The sequence below is a fragment of the Monodon monoceros genome, unplaced genomic scaffold (assembly GCF_005190385.1).
Source record: "Monodon monoceros isolate NGI ecotype Baffin Bay Population unplaced genomic scaffold, NGI_Narwhal_1 Super_Scaffold_12, whole genome shotgun sequence".
Lineage (NCBI taxonomy): Eukaryota > Metazoa > Chordata > Mammalia > Artiodactyla > Monodontidae > Monodon > Monodon monoceros.
In genome coordinates, this window is record NW_021703768.1 from 126806091 (window position 1) to 126822285 (window position 16195).

A 16195-nucleotide genomic window follows, 5' to 3' on the forward strand; every position below is an offset into this window, starting at 1 on the left:
TAAACAGGAAATTTCTCTTTCCCCAAAGGTCTGTTGGCTGCTTGCTAACAATACATTTACAGAAAATGATGTGGTGCAGGTGGTGGTCTACTTTGTCAAGTCTCAGTTGAGAAGACATCACAGAAATTAAGGTTAGCAACCCAACTCCAGGATACCAAGTGAAAACAGCATGTGTGCTGTTAGGCAAGTATTCTTTATGATTTATGGTCAAAATGCTCTTATTTGACAAACCGTATGATAAAAGTCTTAAATGCAGGAAGGGAGAAGGTTCTTTTTCTGAATATCCAGTTTTGGATTCAAGAGATTACAAATGTTAACTTCCCCTTCAAATCAATGGAAAGAACATTAGTTCAGATCATGATAAACATCTGACATTTAAAATGTTTTCTGAATTCCAGAAGTGAACTTGTCCACCAAGTTTTCTTTGGGCTCTTTCCAGGTCCCCATCACTCAGAACAACTTACTGAGTTAAAGAGGCCGAGCTGAAGAGAAGCATAGGGAGTAAGACATAAAGACGGGCTCGCTGCGGCAGCATCAGTCCCTGGATATTGTGGCGACAGTTAAAATGAACAGAATTTGCCACCCCCTTGACATGACACGTAATTGCTTGCTTCTCAAATTCTTCCTAGAAGAAAAAGTTCTGTATTCTACTGGGAAAAAATTTTTAAGAACAATTAATAAATAAGTATCTTATATTCACTTAAAAGAGGGCAAATTAAGGTGCCTTAACTATTTCACAGGTTTTTCCAATCATCACAAAACTAAAGACAACATGACGATTCTATTATCCTGTCAAATGGATGGGAGCCAAGATGGCAAGTGAAGGGATATGTTTAGAGTGCTAGATTATATCTAGTGGAATGCAAAAAGCAGCTGGTATACTGAGACCAATGCTGGGTCATCAATAGCGGGCCTACCTTTTGGTTATTTTAAGTTTCATCTGTGAGACTGTGATCCTTTATGAGATCAGATCGGGAGATAGTATGGTCAGTTTCTCAAGTGGTCAATCAAATGCCACTCCAAGGAACAGCCACCCCCTTTCTTGGGATGGAACTATGCTGTTGTTAGTCAACGTGCAGGGTTCAGTGAGGGAGACACAGACTTACGGGTGTTAACAGAAGAGAGGGCCAGAGGAACAGCAGTCACCCTGTGTTCCTAATGCCTTGCCTATGCCCCCAACCTCCGAGGAACAGGATTCAGTAGTGCATGGGTACATCATTATAAACAAGGCCTAACGAAGCAGCGGCTTCCACATTTTAACGCGGGTTTGTGATGATACTGTCCTTTGGGATCTGCCCACCACTGGAACACTTTAAGGAAGAAGCGGACCCAAGCTGAGTTCCACATGCTGGGTGAGCCAGATGACCTCTGTACCCTGGTCAGCTTCTTCGATGGGGCGGATGGGGGTGGCCAGGTTTTTAAAATCGTGCTTCATCTTAAAGCACACGGTCACTTCGCCCTCCTCACGCTGTGGAGTCACTTTGATGAAAATACCCACTTTGTTGGCCTTTCTGAAGGCTATAATGCTATGGAAGGAAATAAGCATAATATTAGACAGGTCGCAAGTCAGCCAAGCCTGTTAAGACTCACAGTCATTTTATGCCCCACAGGAAATCTCTGTTGACAAGATATGACCACCATCCCGTTCGTCAACAATGAAGAGTTTCTTCAGCAAAATGCTGACCTCCTTATTTTTTAAATATTACAACAGTAAAATATAGTCATAAAAATTTTAAATGGGGAAAAGTAAGTCTTTCCTCTTATTTTCCTCTTCAGTACAGAGAACAACTGTAAACGTTTGGCTCTTAACCTACCAAATATTTTTCTGTGCACTTACACTTTTCTGCTTTTTTAACCAACACAAAAGGGACACTTCTGTAACATGCTTTTTTTCACTGTTTATCACAAACACCTGTCCATATTGGTATATCTAGGTCTTCTCCATTCTACTTAATGGGTGCATAGCGACCATAATTAGTATACACTGATTTCCTCTGTTACAAACATCCCTTCACATTAACCTTTATATACATATGGTATTATTTCTGTAGGATATAGACGGATGCTAACTCGGAGCTTTAAAGGAGTTTCTGGAATACCATAAATCAGTGTGTTTTGTAAATAGAGTCTGTAAATTAGGAATTTTTAGAATAGAAAAAAAATCTCTTTAGTTGAAGTTTCCATTTCAGTTTTCTGATATGCACTTGAAGTTTGTGTTTAAATAACTTAGCTTCAAAAAGTCAAAAGGCAATGAAATAAACAGAACTTGATCTACTATCCAGATGATACTCAATTACTTTAAGAAAAGTTACTCAAATCAAATATTTACATATTATCCAGTATTAGCACTACTAATTTCCAGATATCTGGAAGTTCTATAAAGTACAATAATATGGAATATAATTAATTCAATCTTTCATTAATCTGTCATGTAATCTGACTGGAATTTATCTCAGATGATCTTTCCAGAAGTTCACCTTGGCTTAACAAATTTCTCTACTTAAATTAATATAATTTATATAAAGCAAGGATTATAGAGAATGCATTTTGTATTATATTAACACAATCACTTTGAAGTAACTAATCAAACCTCTGATTTACATCAGATTCATTTTAAAAATTCAGTTCAAAAATAGTAAAAAAGAAAAAGTCTTCCTAGCCTTAATTTCCCAGGCAACCACTGATGCCTGGGAAGCTTTTTTTAAAAAAATTCAGATTCCTGGTGCCTACCTAGACCTGTTAAAGAGAAGCTGTGGGGTCTGGTACTCTATACAGGATTAAAAAAAAAAAATTAAAACACCCACGCTGGTGCTTTCTGAAGTTCACCCAAGTGTGGTAATCACCGTACTAACCTCCTCTTTGCTCTCACTTTGTCTTTCTAATTTGTCCCATGTTATTTCTTCTTTCCGGGATCTTGCGGAGGGAGCTTTTGATCATTCTGTTAAAAAACCTTAAATATTCCCTACACCAGTGTATTAAATGCTATTGCTTTTCAGCTCTGTAGCCTGCTTTGTGACACAGGATTCTGCTAACCACATTTCTGCTTGGTAGGCTGGTTCCTTACCAGGCTCCCTTTAGGGGCTCTAACGGAGACCAGAAGCCTGCAGGAAGAAGGGGCCTGGTTCTCCCGGTGAGCTTCCTGTCTGCATGCAGCTCCTGCGGGCAGCACTCTAGCAATGCCTCTTCACTCAGGAAGCGGCAGTATCCAGGTTTTCCAACTGCATAACCAGCTTCAGCATGCCACCCCTCCTCTGGCACCCTGTGATGCCAGCACCAGTCAGGCAGTGTCCCTGCTCCCATTTCCCAGAGGTCTGAGTTTCAGCTCCATGGGGCTCCTCCTTCAAGCTTCTAAATTTGAATCATTTAAACCATTTCCCTTTGTTCCCTCAGCCCTAGGAGTGGTAACTGCTTCATAAAATTACCATCTCTGGGATATTGCAGATTTCTTCTTAACCTTTGAAGTTACCCAGTTAACAAATCTTTATATTAAATTCTCTCTGTTCAAATAACTGATGTGATTTCTGTTTTTAGACTGGAACCTGACTGATGTATTCATCTGGGAAAGGTTTGGTTTTTTACTTCTCAGTTATTAGGTATGAGAGAGTAAAATCTGTTACTCTAAGATGGAAAGGCTGGGGGGCAGGGGGACAAATCCAATGGTAAATCTTTGGGGATAGAATACTATATCCTGTCCACAACCATGAACAATCATGCACTTGAAAAATTTCTTAACACAGGAAACATAGGTTAAAAACACTGTGCTTACAGAATGATCCCAATGATGCAAATGTTAATGGTGCTAATCTCTGGTGGTGAAATTTTATTTTCTTCTTCATATTTTCTTCTTCATGGTTTTATATATAAAAATAAATATATATTCATCAAATTTCTATAGTAATTCTTTTTATAAATAGGAAGAAAAAATTACTTTAAAAATTCAGATAAGAAAATTGAGATCTGTGAGCGGGCCTCGTGTACCAGCCAACTGTGGCGTGTGTGTGTGTGTGTGTGTGTGTGTGTGTGTGTGTGTGTGTCACAAAAGGATCACTCACTCGGGATCATCCTGAAAGTCCTGGGGTTCTGCCAACTCGTCATACTCTGCTGCTGCATCCTTGCCGGCTAAAACAAGCTCTTCGGGCGGCACCACCACCTGGAGAGCAACACAAAGAGGGCTGCCTCAGAAGGAACCAGTGCGTTGTAGAACATTCATTCAGTGGAATACAGAAAAGTATTGCCCTGACCTAGACATGCAGAAGCAAGCAGCAAGTTTCAAGAAACATACATTATTTCACTTATAAAAAGTTTAACATATTGTTTGGACATTTCTGATAAAAGTATAAGAACAAAGAAATTTAAGGGAATGGTAAAGTCAGGTGAGTGCTTACTTCATTGGGGCTGCTAAGGGGAATTTAAGTGGGCAGGATGCAGGGGCTTCAACTGTGTCTTTAATGTTTTATTTCTTAAGGGGCTGGGGGAATATGGGTGTTTGCTACGTTATTCTTTATGCTTTGTGGTATATCTGAAACAGTTCTTCATGTTTGTTTGTTTGTTTGCGGTACGCGGGCCTCTCACTGTTGTGGCCTCTCCCGTTGCGGAGCACAGGCTCTGGACGCGCAGGCTCAGCGGCCATGGCTCACAGGCCTAGCCGCTCCGCGGCATGTGGGATCCTCCTGGACCGGGGCACGAACCCGCGTCCCCTGCATCGGCAGGCGGACTCTCAACCACTGTGCCACCAGGAAAGCCCTCATTTTTTTAAAAAAGAAAAAACATAATGTGAAACAGTGGTTCCAACATATTTTCTGAAATGCAGATACTGGGTATGTTTATGGCCATGAAAAACAGTTAAGCATTCTTTACACTTAGCCTTATGTTGTAACTAGGCTTCAACTTCGCTATGTTAGAAGTTAACAGATAACAATGTAAACAACATTACTAATTATGGATATAAATGTGGCCGGGGAGCTGTAAAGAGAGAGAAAAACGGCAAATCCATAAGCTGGGTATACTCATCGGGCACTTATTTCTGTCTCTATCCTCACTGGCACAGCTTATTAGTGTTATTTTAAAAAGGAGCAAGGACAGATGAGTGTCATCTCTCTTTGGAAGTGATGCTAGTAAATGAAATCATTAAAAAGCAGAAGTAAAAAAAAAAAAGATAAATTCTCTACTAATAAGTATAACTTGAATAACAGCTAATTAAAGATACAGGCATCCTTTCTACCAGCTTTTGTTATGAGTATCATGCTGAATTATGAGTCAGTAATAGATGGTCTATAGAGAAAAGTTCTTGTTCTAAAATTTCAAGTACTAGATGAATCATGAAGTAGCAAAAAGTAGAAAGGCCTCATTTCATTCATTCAACCAACACTGAGAGTCAAAATTACCTATTTTAATATTTAGTACTTGGACTTCCCTGGTGGTGCATTGGTTAAGAATCCGCCTGCCACTGCAGGAGATACGGGTTCGATCCCTGGTCCGGGAAGATCCCACATGCTGCAGAGTAACTAAGCCCGTGCGCCACAGCTACTGAGCCCATGAGCCACAACTACTGAAGCCACGCACCTAGAACCCATGCTCCGCAACAACAGAAGCCACCACAATGAGAAGCCCGCGCACTGCAACGGAGAGTAGCCCCTGCTCGCCGCAACCAGAGAAAGCCTGCATGCAGCAACGAAGACCCAACACAGCCAATAAATAAATAAATAGACGATTAAAAAATATATATTTAGTGCTATGTATACTCTGTGTAAGCAGAGGGCATCTAGTGGAGGCACATCAGCTTTTAAAAGGAAATGTTATTTCCTTTGTGTCTTGAAAAATGAGTACGCATCAGGCAGAAAGAGAGGTGTGGCCATGTATGTCAGGGGAGTGGGGATGGGAAGGAGGAATTCTAGATAAAATGAATAGCATATGCAGTCCTCTAGAAGCATGAAAGTTTATGACCCATTGGATATGCTTGGATCTCAACCATTAATATGCACAATTTCGAGAATGCTAGATTTGGGGGTTTCAGGGAAGATCATCCTGGAAGAAAAGAGAGAGGTGAGGACATCAGGGAGCTCTTAAGCTATGCCAAGGAATGTGGACTTCATTCCAACGTCAGAGGGACACCAAACAAGCTGCATGCCATGATCAAAGTTAGATATTAGAAAGATCACCCTAATGGCAAGATGGAAGATGGGCTGGCATGGAAGTGCAGGTGAAGAAAAAACAGGGAGTTAGGAAGTTACTGTCACAGTCCACGTAAGAAATGATGAGACCTTCTAAAAGGGCAGTGACAGTGTGCTTGTGGATAAAGTAAAAAAACTCAAGAGGTGAAATCAGAAGAACTTGATGACTGTTTGGATGTGAAAATGAGACAGTGTGGAGTCCTTTAAGCCAGGGCAAATGAAGCCACTCCAGGAGAAGTCAGGGTTACTCAGGATGAGGCAAAGCGTTCCTACCTTAGCAGTGCTGTTGATATCATCAGGGTCCCCCTCCTCATACTCCAACAGAGTCACGTGAGTGAGGTTTTCCACTGGATTCGTAAGAGTCAGGAGGACCTGGCTCTCCTGGGGAAAAGGAAAGGCATCTTTCAGACATGTTCCACTGCTGCCACCTAGGTCCACTTTCCTAGATGCTTAGATCACAAAATCATCACCCTCTCCGCCCTCCATGCCTCCAGCATTACTCCTGAACAGTAACACCCACCTGTGCCTCTACATCACTGCATTCTCAAAGTGCTCACTAACTCCTATTCTGTTACTTATATGCTAGTCTACATACTCTCTGGAGCTGCTATTTCACTGAGGAAATGGAATAGATCCCACAGAAAGGGCCAGTTACTAGATGCAGAAATTCTGAGAAATACACATTACCTAAGTGATTGTTTAAAGTTTACAACTCTTGCCCTACCCAGGTCGCCACTTAAGGACTAAAAAGAAGGAAGCCCTCATAAATAAAATATGGGAGCCACAGGCTAGCCAGGTATATTAGCATAGGAAAAAAATGGCACATCAAGACTGTAAAAGACTTCTAAGATTTCTTGAACCATAATTTGCCCTTGTTTGGTATGCTCTTTACATTAGCAAAAAAAAAAAATTTAAAATGAACAGGGACTATAAAAGTGTCTTCATGAGCAGCATGAAAGAATTAAGACGCTGCTGCCGAACACTGTGCAATTCACTGTGGTGTCTGTGCGTGAGATAAGGACCTCAAAGAAGAGAGGGGCTGTGGTAAAGAAGAAATCTAGTTGATTCCTGATATCTCACACGTACACACACGAGATGGTGGAGAATCTCCCGGCTGGAGGAGAGCTGAAGATGCCTGTGGGGTCTAACATCTCCTTTCTTTCCCTGCCATGATTCTACCTCAATGTAATGTGCACACTGCTCCTTCTGCATATATTTCAAAGATGCTGTTATCAAGAACCCCAGCTTAATGACACTTAAAATCTCAATCCCTTTTTATTTCAAACTTTTTTCTTTTTTATCCCTTGCTCATTGCATCCCATGTCAAATACACACAGCCACCACATACACATATGCACACATCTGTTTTTTTTTTGGGGGGCTGTACGCGGGCCTCTCACTGCTGTGGCCTCTCCTGCTGTGGAGCACAGGCTCGGGACGCGCAGGCTCAGCGGCCATGGCTCACGGGCCCAGCCGCTCCGTGGCATGTGGGATCCTCCCGGACCGGGGCACGAAACCACGTCCCCTGCATCGGCAGGCGGACTCTCAACCATTGCGCCACCAGGGAAGCCCTGCACACATCTTTGATCAATTAATCCTTTCTCTTCCCGTAAATAAGCATGGTACTAACCTTCATGTAGCGAAGGTTGGGAATTGACATGATTCTCACTTCTGGGATGTAATTGCTATGCGTGAATAAAAAAATGCATTAATGGTCACTGGAGTCTCTTAAAATTGTTACTTTTTTTTTTAAAGCTAGTGCAGCAAAGAAACGATTTCTTCATGTTAATTAGACCATGTCAGAGAAAATTTTAAAGAATCATACCACTACGATAAGAACTTAAGACATGAAACCAAACTGGTAATGAATTCTTTCTGAAATCTTACGTATACCTCTAGTTTAGAGCCTATATATGTGTGTGCATCATGGCAGATATCTCTACCTTATATATGTATTAGATATATTTTTTGAGATTTTTATTAATTCATTTCTGTAAATCTATAGGCAACTGGTTACAAGATCCAAGACTGATTTAATAATACATTATAGGGGTATAAAAACACTACCACATACTTACCACTTTTATATAGCACTTACTATGTGTAACATTTGAAGTATGTTACAAATATTAACTCATGTAATCTGCACTGCAACTGCGTAAAATAGATATTACTATTATCCCCATTATGCAGAGGAAGAAACTAGGCTTGGGAGAAGTAGCTTGCTGGTAAGCGGACAGCATTCAAATCTAGGCAGTCTGGCTGCAGGGCCCTTGCTCTCAACCACTATGTTACGCTACCTCTCTAAATAAGACAATAGAATTTTGTACTTATATGTGCTTGTTCTGGACTCAAAACCTCAAAACCCAGGTTCAAATTCCAGCTTAGTGTTTATATACCAAGATACTTCTTTGTAAAGAGCAGGGCAAGATATTTACCTCTTTGTGTCTCGGTTATAAACTGAAAACACTGAAAGTACCTTTATCTTGAGGTTATTGTGAAGAATAAATTAAATAATAGTGCAAAAAGTGCTTGGAACAAAGCATGCATAAATGTTACCGTGCATATATTAACATAAGACAAAATCTATTGCAGAAACACTACAAGTGGGCAGGGGCAGGAGTGCATCTTAGCATTAAGGTATTTTAACTTCAGACTAGGTATTTTTCATGACGGTCATCAGGACTACCTGAGTAACTTGATACAAATTCAAGAGCCTCACTATCAAGGATTTGGATTTAGCTGGTCTGATGTGTGACCAGATCGTATGTATTAAGATTCCCCGGTGACACTGCCATGATGCCAGAAGAAAAGCACTGTTTTTCAAAGCAATCTTAAGAAACTGATGCAAAGCACATCCTGCCATTCAAGATTTCTGTAATGAGTGTAATTCTTAATTAAGAAAGGAGCTCGTACCACACTTCACATGCCATTTTTGTAGTCCTAACCAGTCAAGCATTAAATAATAGTTGGGAAAACAGAACATACTGTACGGTGATTTACAGTTACAAAGCATTTGTGAAGATATAGCTCATTTGATCCTTCTCAACAACCACAAGAGAGAGGTAGGACTGGTGTTATGCCCATTTCAGAGATGAGGGAAATCAGTTTAGACAAGTTCTGTAAGTGCCAGAACCCACATCTGGCCCTCCTAAGTCATGAGACCAGCACATCTCTGCCATTTTGACTGCCAATTATTTCTTTTTAATTGTTGCATAATATTCTACATGAGTGTATCTCAATTTAATCAATTTTTTTTTGTTAATGGTTAATCAGTTTGACATTAAAATTGTTTCCAGCTTTTTGCCTTTAAAATGTTATAACACATATCGTTATGTATTGGTCTTTATATATTGCTTTGTTTCTAGAGAATAGATTCCTGAGACAGCACTACCAAGTTAAAAGGTCTATGTCATTTTGTCTTGATATTCCAGGTCTCTCTCCAAAAAAACTCTTAGCAATTCAGTCTACCAACAATGTATGCAAGTATGTTTACCCAGACGCTCACGAGCACTCAATACTACTTATTATTTAAAATTTTTCCTATCAAGTCTCAGCATCTTTCCATATATTTACCCGCCATTTGGAATTTCTCTTCTCTGAGCTACATGTTCAAATCCTTTGCCCTACCTCACCCCCCCACCCCCAACAAGCCCATTCCAGGGATATTCAACTTTTATTTATCATGGAGTAGCAAATATTCTTTCTTGCTCTACTGTCTCAGGACTTTGTTGTCAATTTTGGTTTTTACAACTCGTACCTTTCTGCTAAGGTCAAAGCTGGCTACTTTCCTTAGTGGCTTCTGGGCTTCCTGCCTTACTTGGGAAGGGCTCTCTCACCCTAAAGTCAAGACGATAGTTTCCTAATTTTTCTTGTTTGATAGATAATTTTCACACACAAAATTCCCTTCTACTGACAAGTCTCTGTGAGTTAACGCTAACATAATCACTTTTATCCCACTCAACAAAGCATTATCAGAAATACAGTTAAATAGCATGAACATTGTTACAGGGATATTCTTCCATCTGCTATATTTTATTTTATTAATTTTTTTAAGAGACCATTCCCAAACGGAGGTACTTTTTCATTTGTGATGAATGACTAGTGACTCTCCAACCAGCAACATACCACATTGCCACGGACCATACTATCACGTGCCCTGATACAACACCCTGGATTCTGTGTCTGTAAATCTGCTTTCAACTTCCTGGTATGTATTTCAAAACCAAAACAGGAACAAAAGAGCACGATTATTCTGAAGTAGTTTCTCTTTCCTTTTTTAAGCCAAGAGTAAGCACATGTCACAGTGAAAAAACAAAAAAAACAGTAACCCAAAACACCAATCCCAAATACTCACACAGCAACCAGCTGGATTTTGAATTTGATAGATGTTGGATTAAATTCTGGCTTGCTCAGATTATGTTCACATTTCTACAAAGAAAAAAATATGTATCAGAGGAAAACAGGAACACACTCCGCTGATCCAGAGACCTGCCAAATCCAAAAGCATAGCGTTTACTACAGTTTGGTTTTATTTTGCTGCAAGATCACAGATGTTTTGAAATAGAGTGTATACTACCCATAACCAAAATACACAAAAGATGTTTTGGACTTCTGGAAATAAGCAACCACACTATCAAATATTAATAACCTTGTAGTGCTTCAAAACTACTGAAATAATAACACAGACTTCTTATTAAGCATGAACGATGTGGATTTTTTCTGAGTTTTCCTCTTTCTTGTTTTGTTTTGTTTGTTTTTTTGCCCGTGCCTTGAGGCATGCGGGGACTTAGTTCCCTGACCAGGGATTGAACCCGTGCCCCCTGCAGTGGAAATGTGGAGTCTTAACAACCTGACCGCCAGGGAAGTCCCTTCCTTGTTTTCTTTTATATTATTATTAGTCCTTTTTAATTTCCTTTCTACTAGCCTAAAAGATATGCATTCTTGGTTTAAGTGAATTTAAACATCACATCAACTTTACGAGGTAGGTGTAGGTACTATAATTATTATTGTCCCTATGTCACAGACGATAAAAATGGGACACAGGAAAGGTATATAATCTGTGCAAACTTCACAGAGCCAGTAAGACTTGGAGCTGGGATTTAAATCCAAGTGGTGTGATTCCAGATCTCATGCTTTAAAATACAGTAACAATTACTTGGTTACTTTCTTCAATGGGTTCCACATGCATCCGGTTAAAACATTTTTTTAACGGTATAAAAAAGAAACAGTGTAAAGATACCAGTTACCTGTCCCACTGTTCCTCTCCCCAGAGCCAACAAGCTTCTCATGTGTTTTCTCACAGATAGCTGATGCACATAGAAGTATACACATACATCACCTTTCTTTTTCACAATAACACAAAAGAGAACATTTTATATTCTTCTGCCTTTTTCACTGAATCGACCTTGGAATGACATACCAGCACACACAGATGTACCTCTGTGTCCTACTGTAATGATTTCCATAACTTATGTAACCAGACCCAAATTGATAAAGGTTTCCATGATTTTGCTACTACAAATCATGCAGCAATGAGTAATCTTGCATGCAAATCACTTCCCACATGTATAAATGTATCTGTAGGATAAGTTCCTAAAAGTGAGTGCATGCGTTTATTATTTTGATGGATATTGCCAAACTAACTTTTGCCAATCTGATGATTATGAAATGGTTTCTCACTGTAGTTTTAATGTACATTTCCCTGATTACTGTACATGTTCGCGTATCTTTCCTATTTATTGGGTATTGGGATTTCCTCTGCCATAAATTGCAAGTTAGTACCTACTTGTTATTTTTATACCGGGTATCTTTTCCTTACTGATTTGCTATACTTCTTTACATATTCTGGATACTAATTCTTTGTCAATTATATACCTTACAAATTACTTTTCTCAGTCTATGGCCTACCTTTTCATTTTGATATGGGTTTTCTTTGGAATGGGGGTATAAATTTTACTTTTTTTTTTTAAAGGTTTTTTGATTTTTTTTTTCTTTTTTTTTTAATGCGGTACGCGGGCCTCTCACTGTTGTGGCCTCTCCCGTTGCAGAGCACAGGCTCCAGGCGCGCAGGCTCAGCGGCCACAGCTCACGGGCCCAGCCGCTCTGCGGCATGTGGGATCTTCCCGGACCGGGGCACGAACCCGCGCCCCCTGCATTGGCAGGCGGACTCCCAACCACCGCACCACAAGGGAAGCCCTAAATTTTACTTTTAATGTGTCAAATATATAACTTTTCCTTTATGGTTTGTCTTATTTTCGGACTACTCCCTTAACTAGAAGCCATAAAGAATATTCTCCCATATTTCCTTCTAGACATACTGGTCATCATATCCACTCTTCAAAGTTTCCAATGCTCCTGAAATTGACTTTTGTGTATGGTATGAGTTAGAGACCCAATTTTATTTTTTATTCATAGAATCATTTGACCTAGCAAAATTTCAATAGTATTCTTTCCCCAGGGACCTGCAAGGCCATATTTAGTAAAATCAAGTTTCCTCACATGCATGAGTCTGTTTCTGCTTTCTCTATTCTGTTCCAACAGTCTATTAATCTAACATACACAAATATTTTTTATGTTTATACATATATTTTCCCTCTTTTCTTATACAAAAAGTTATGTACCTGCTGCGCACCCTGCTTTTTGCATTTAAAAATACATCCCACATTAGTACATTCTGTTTTATAGGTTTTTGGTACTCACTGTGTGGATGTACCCTAACCTCTATACGTTTTGGTTTGTAGAGGTGTACCTTCAGGGTAGACTCCTAGAAGTGAGATCAATGGGTCAATACGAAACTGATTTTTTGCCTGCTGAATCTGTCCATTTCTGAGAGACAGGTGTTGAAGACTCCAACTACGATGGTGGACTCATCTATTTCTCCTGCAGTTCTATCAGGTTTTGCCTCACACAGTTTGACACTCTATTGTTCAGCACATACACATTAAGAACTGTTACATCTTCTTGGAGAACTGACCCCTTTACCGTTATGTAATACCCTTCTTTATCCCTCATAACTGTCCTTACTTTGAAGTCTGTTCTGTCTGAAATTAATATGGCTACTCTTGCTTCCTTTCAATTAGTATTGACATGGTATATTTTTCTCCATTTACTTTTTTTTCAATTTTTTCAATTTTACTTTTTTATACAGCAGGTTCTTATTAGTCATCAATTTTATACACATCAGTGTGTACATGTCAATCCCAATCACCCAGTTTATCACACCACCATCCCCCCCACCCCTGCGGCTTTCCCCCTTGGTGCCCATACATTTGTTCTCTACATCTGTGTCTCAACTTCTGCCCTGCAAACCAGTTCATCTGTACCATTTTTCTAGGTTCCACATACATGCGTTAATATATGACATTTGTTTTTCTCTTTCTGACATACTTCACTCTGTATGACAGTCTCTAGATCCATCCACGTCTCCACAAACGACCCAATTTCCTTCCTTTTTGTGGCTGAGTAATATTCCATTGTATATATGTACCACAACTTCTTTATCCATTCTCCTGTTGATGGGCATTTAGGTTGCTTCCATGACCTGACTATTGTAAATAGTGCTGCAATGAACATTGGGGTGCATGTGTCTTTTTGAATTATGGTTTTCTCTGGGTATATGCCCAGTAGTGGGATTGCTGGATCATACGGTAATTCTATTTTTAGTTTTTTAAGGAACTTCCTTACTGTTCTCCATAGTGGCTGTATCAATTTACATTCCCACCAACAGTGCAAGAGGGTTCCCTTTTCTCCACACCCTCTCCAGCATTTGTTGTTTGCAGATTTTCTGATGATGCCCATTCTAACTGGTGTGAGGTGATACCCATAGTAGTTTTGATTTGCATTACTCTAATAATTAGTGATGTTGAGCAGCTTTTCATGTGCCTCTTGGCCATCTGTATGTCTTCTTTGGAGAAATGTCTATTTAGGTCTTCTGCCCATTTTTGGATTTCTCCATTTACTTTTAATCTATATGTGTCTTTATATTTAAAGTGGGCTTTTCCTTTCGTTTTTTTAAAAATAAATTTATTTATTTATTTTTGGGTACCTTGGGTATTCGTTGCTGCGCGCGGGCTTTTCTCTAGTTGTGGCGAGCGGGCTTCTCATTGCGGTGGCTTCTCTTGTGACGGAGCACGGGCCCTAGGCCTGCGGGCTTCAGTAGTTGTGGCTCATGGGCTCTAGAGCACAGTCTCAATAGTTGTGGCGCACGGGCTTAGGTGCTCCGTGGCATGTGGGATATTCCCGGACCAGGGCTCAAACCCGTGTCCCCTGCACTAGCAGGCGGATTCTCAACCACTGTGCCACCAGGGAAGCCCCTTCCTTTCTAAAAAGGTTTTTCAATATAGAAATTTTTTAACATATGCAAAAATACAGAGTAGTGTTATAAATCTCTTGGTACCAGCCACCCAACTTCAACAATTAGCAACATGTTAGCAACAATGGCCAATCTTGTTTCACCTAGACTCTTACCCACTCCCTATGCCTGACTATTTTGCAACAAATATCGGACATCATGTCATTTCATCCTTAAACATTTTGGCATGCAGCTCTAAAAGATAAAGATACTTTAAAAAAATAACAATACCATTATTATCCCTAAAAAAAATGAATAATTCTTTTAATAGCATTAAAAAATCCAGTCAGTATTTAAATTTCCCCAAAGGTTTCACACATTTTTCTTTCCTCCCTCGCTCCTCCCCTGGTCCCTTTCTTTCTATCTTTCCATGCTGTGTTTGAATCAGGAATTAAAGTCTATACACTGCGTTTGGTTGATAGGCCTCTTCTAATCTAATACTGTGTTATTTGATAACAGGAGCTACCAGTCACGTGATTATTTAAATGAATTTCATCTTAGAAAGATTCAGGCCCTCAGCTGCACTACCATATTTCAAGTTCTCAGTAGCCACAGGTGACTAGTGGCTAACATGCTGGACTATGCAGATAAAGAACATTTCCATCACCACAGAGAAGTTCTGTTGGATCGTACTGATCGCAAAGGTCTCCTTTCCATTTTTTTTCCATACTTTGTTTTCTTTTACAATGTTTCTTTTATTTATTGAAGAAACCCTGCTGTTAGTTTCATAGATTCCCAGAGGCTTTTGCTGATTTTTCTTCTTTCTTGCTTTCTTTTAAATTGATTTTTTTTTTACTGGTCCTTTTGTTCCCCTCTCTACTGGCCTAAAAGCTTTATATTCTTTCACTATTCTTTTAGGGATTAGCAGTATGAACTTAACCTTCAAATACCCCAGCTTCCACATCTGTAACAAGGGTAACAACAGTACCTACCTCACTGAGTTAGGGGGATTAAGTTTATCTTGAAAGTTCTAGAATAGTGCCTGGACACTGGAACGTTACCTACAAGCATTTCCTACATTTACTACATTCCAGAGGTTTTGATACTGACCAGATGCCAATCGTGTTTATTTTTGCTTTTCTCTTACACAAATGACAACTCTACAGAAAGGAATACTTACTCGGCAGCGCAGGGACCGTTTGATCAGAAGATGCTTGTGACGAGGATACAGCTGTGAAGCACAGATTGGCTGGAAGTCAGGCTGTAAGAGGCGCTGCTGAAGGGTGGTCACTAGCATGAAAGGCAGAAACCAAGCTTGGTTTACAGTGACTTGCTCAAAATCAGACGTATATGAGATAATTATGCAAAATAACACTGCCTTTGTGAACAGTGCTCTTCAAAAAACTACAATATAGAAATTTGACAGATGTTTTAAAGTTCTTCAAATGATTACATCTATTTTATTTTCTACATGACTCATTTTAGCACTAACAACTATGCTATTAAAAATCTCAAATCAAAACAAAAAACCTCAAATCACAAGGCATATAAGTAACAAAAACAGAATTAGATGTAAAATAGAAACAAAGCAGAATCATGTATAAAATTACCCTCTGTTAAATTTACTGGTCTTGTATAATAGTCTTCAGGTAGAGGTTCCACTTCATCTACAGCCTGAGCTGGCTCAACCTTTATCTCCTTCTGGTCCTCTCCTTCTTTAAGGCTAAAAGAT

General features: G+C 39.6%; 1 protein-coding gene across 1 annotated transcript in view; it reads right to left on the reverse strand.

Moving 5' to 3' along the window:
• The window catches only part of DCTN4 (dynactin subunit 4), a 31418-nt gene continuing 15223 nt past the window's right edge, over window positions 1-16195 (reverse strand). Inside the window, exons 7-13 of the mRNA XM_029216480.1 lie at window positions 16074-16186; window positions 15644-15753; window positions 10528-10601; window positions 7801-7855; window positions 6444-6551; window positions 4053-4150; window positions 1-1526 (exon numbers count right to left, since the gene is read on the reverse strand). Coding sequence (XP_029072313.1) covers window positions 1313-1526; window positions 4053-4150; window positions 6444-6551; window positions 7801-7855; window positions 10528-10601; window positions 15644-15753; window positions 16074-16186 — 772 coding nt within the window. The 3' untranslated portion in view covers window positions 1-1312. The remainder of the gene's footprint in view (window positions 1527-4052; window positions 4151-6443; window positions 6552-7800; window positions 7856-10527; window positions 10602-15643; window positions 15754-16073; window positions 16187-16195) is intronic.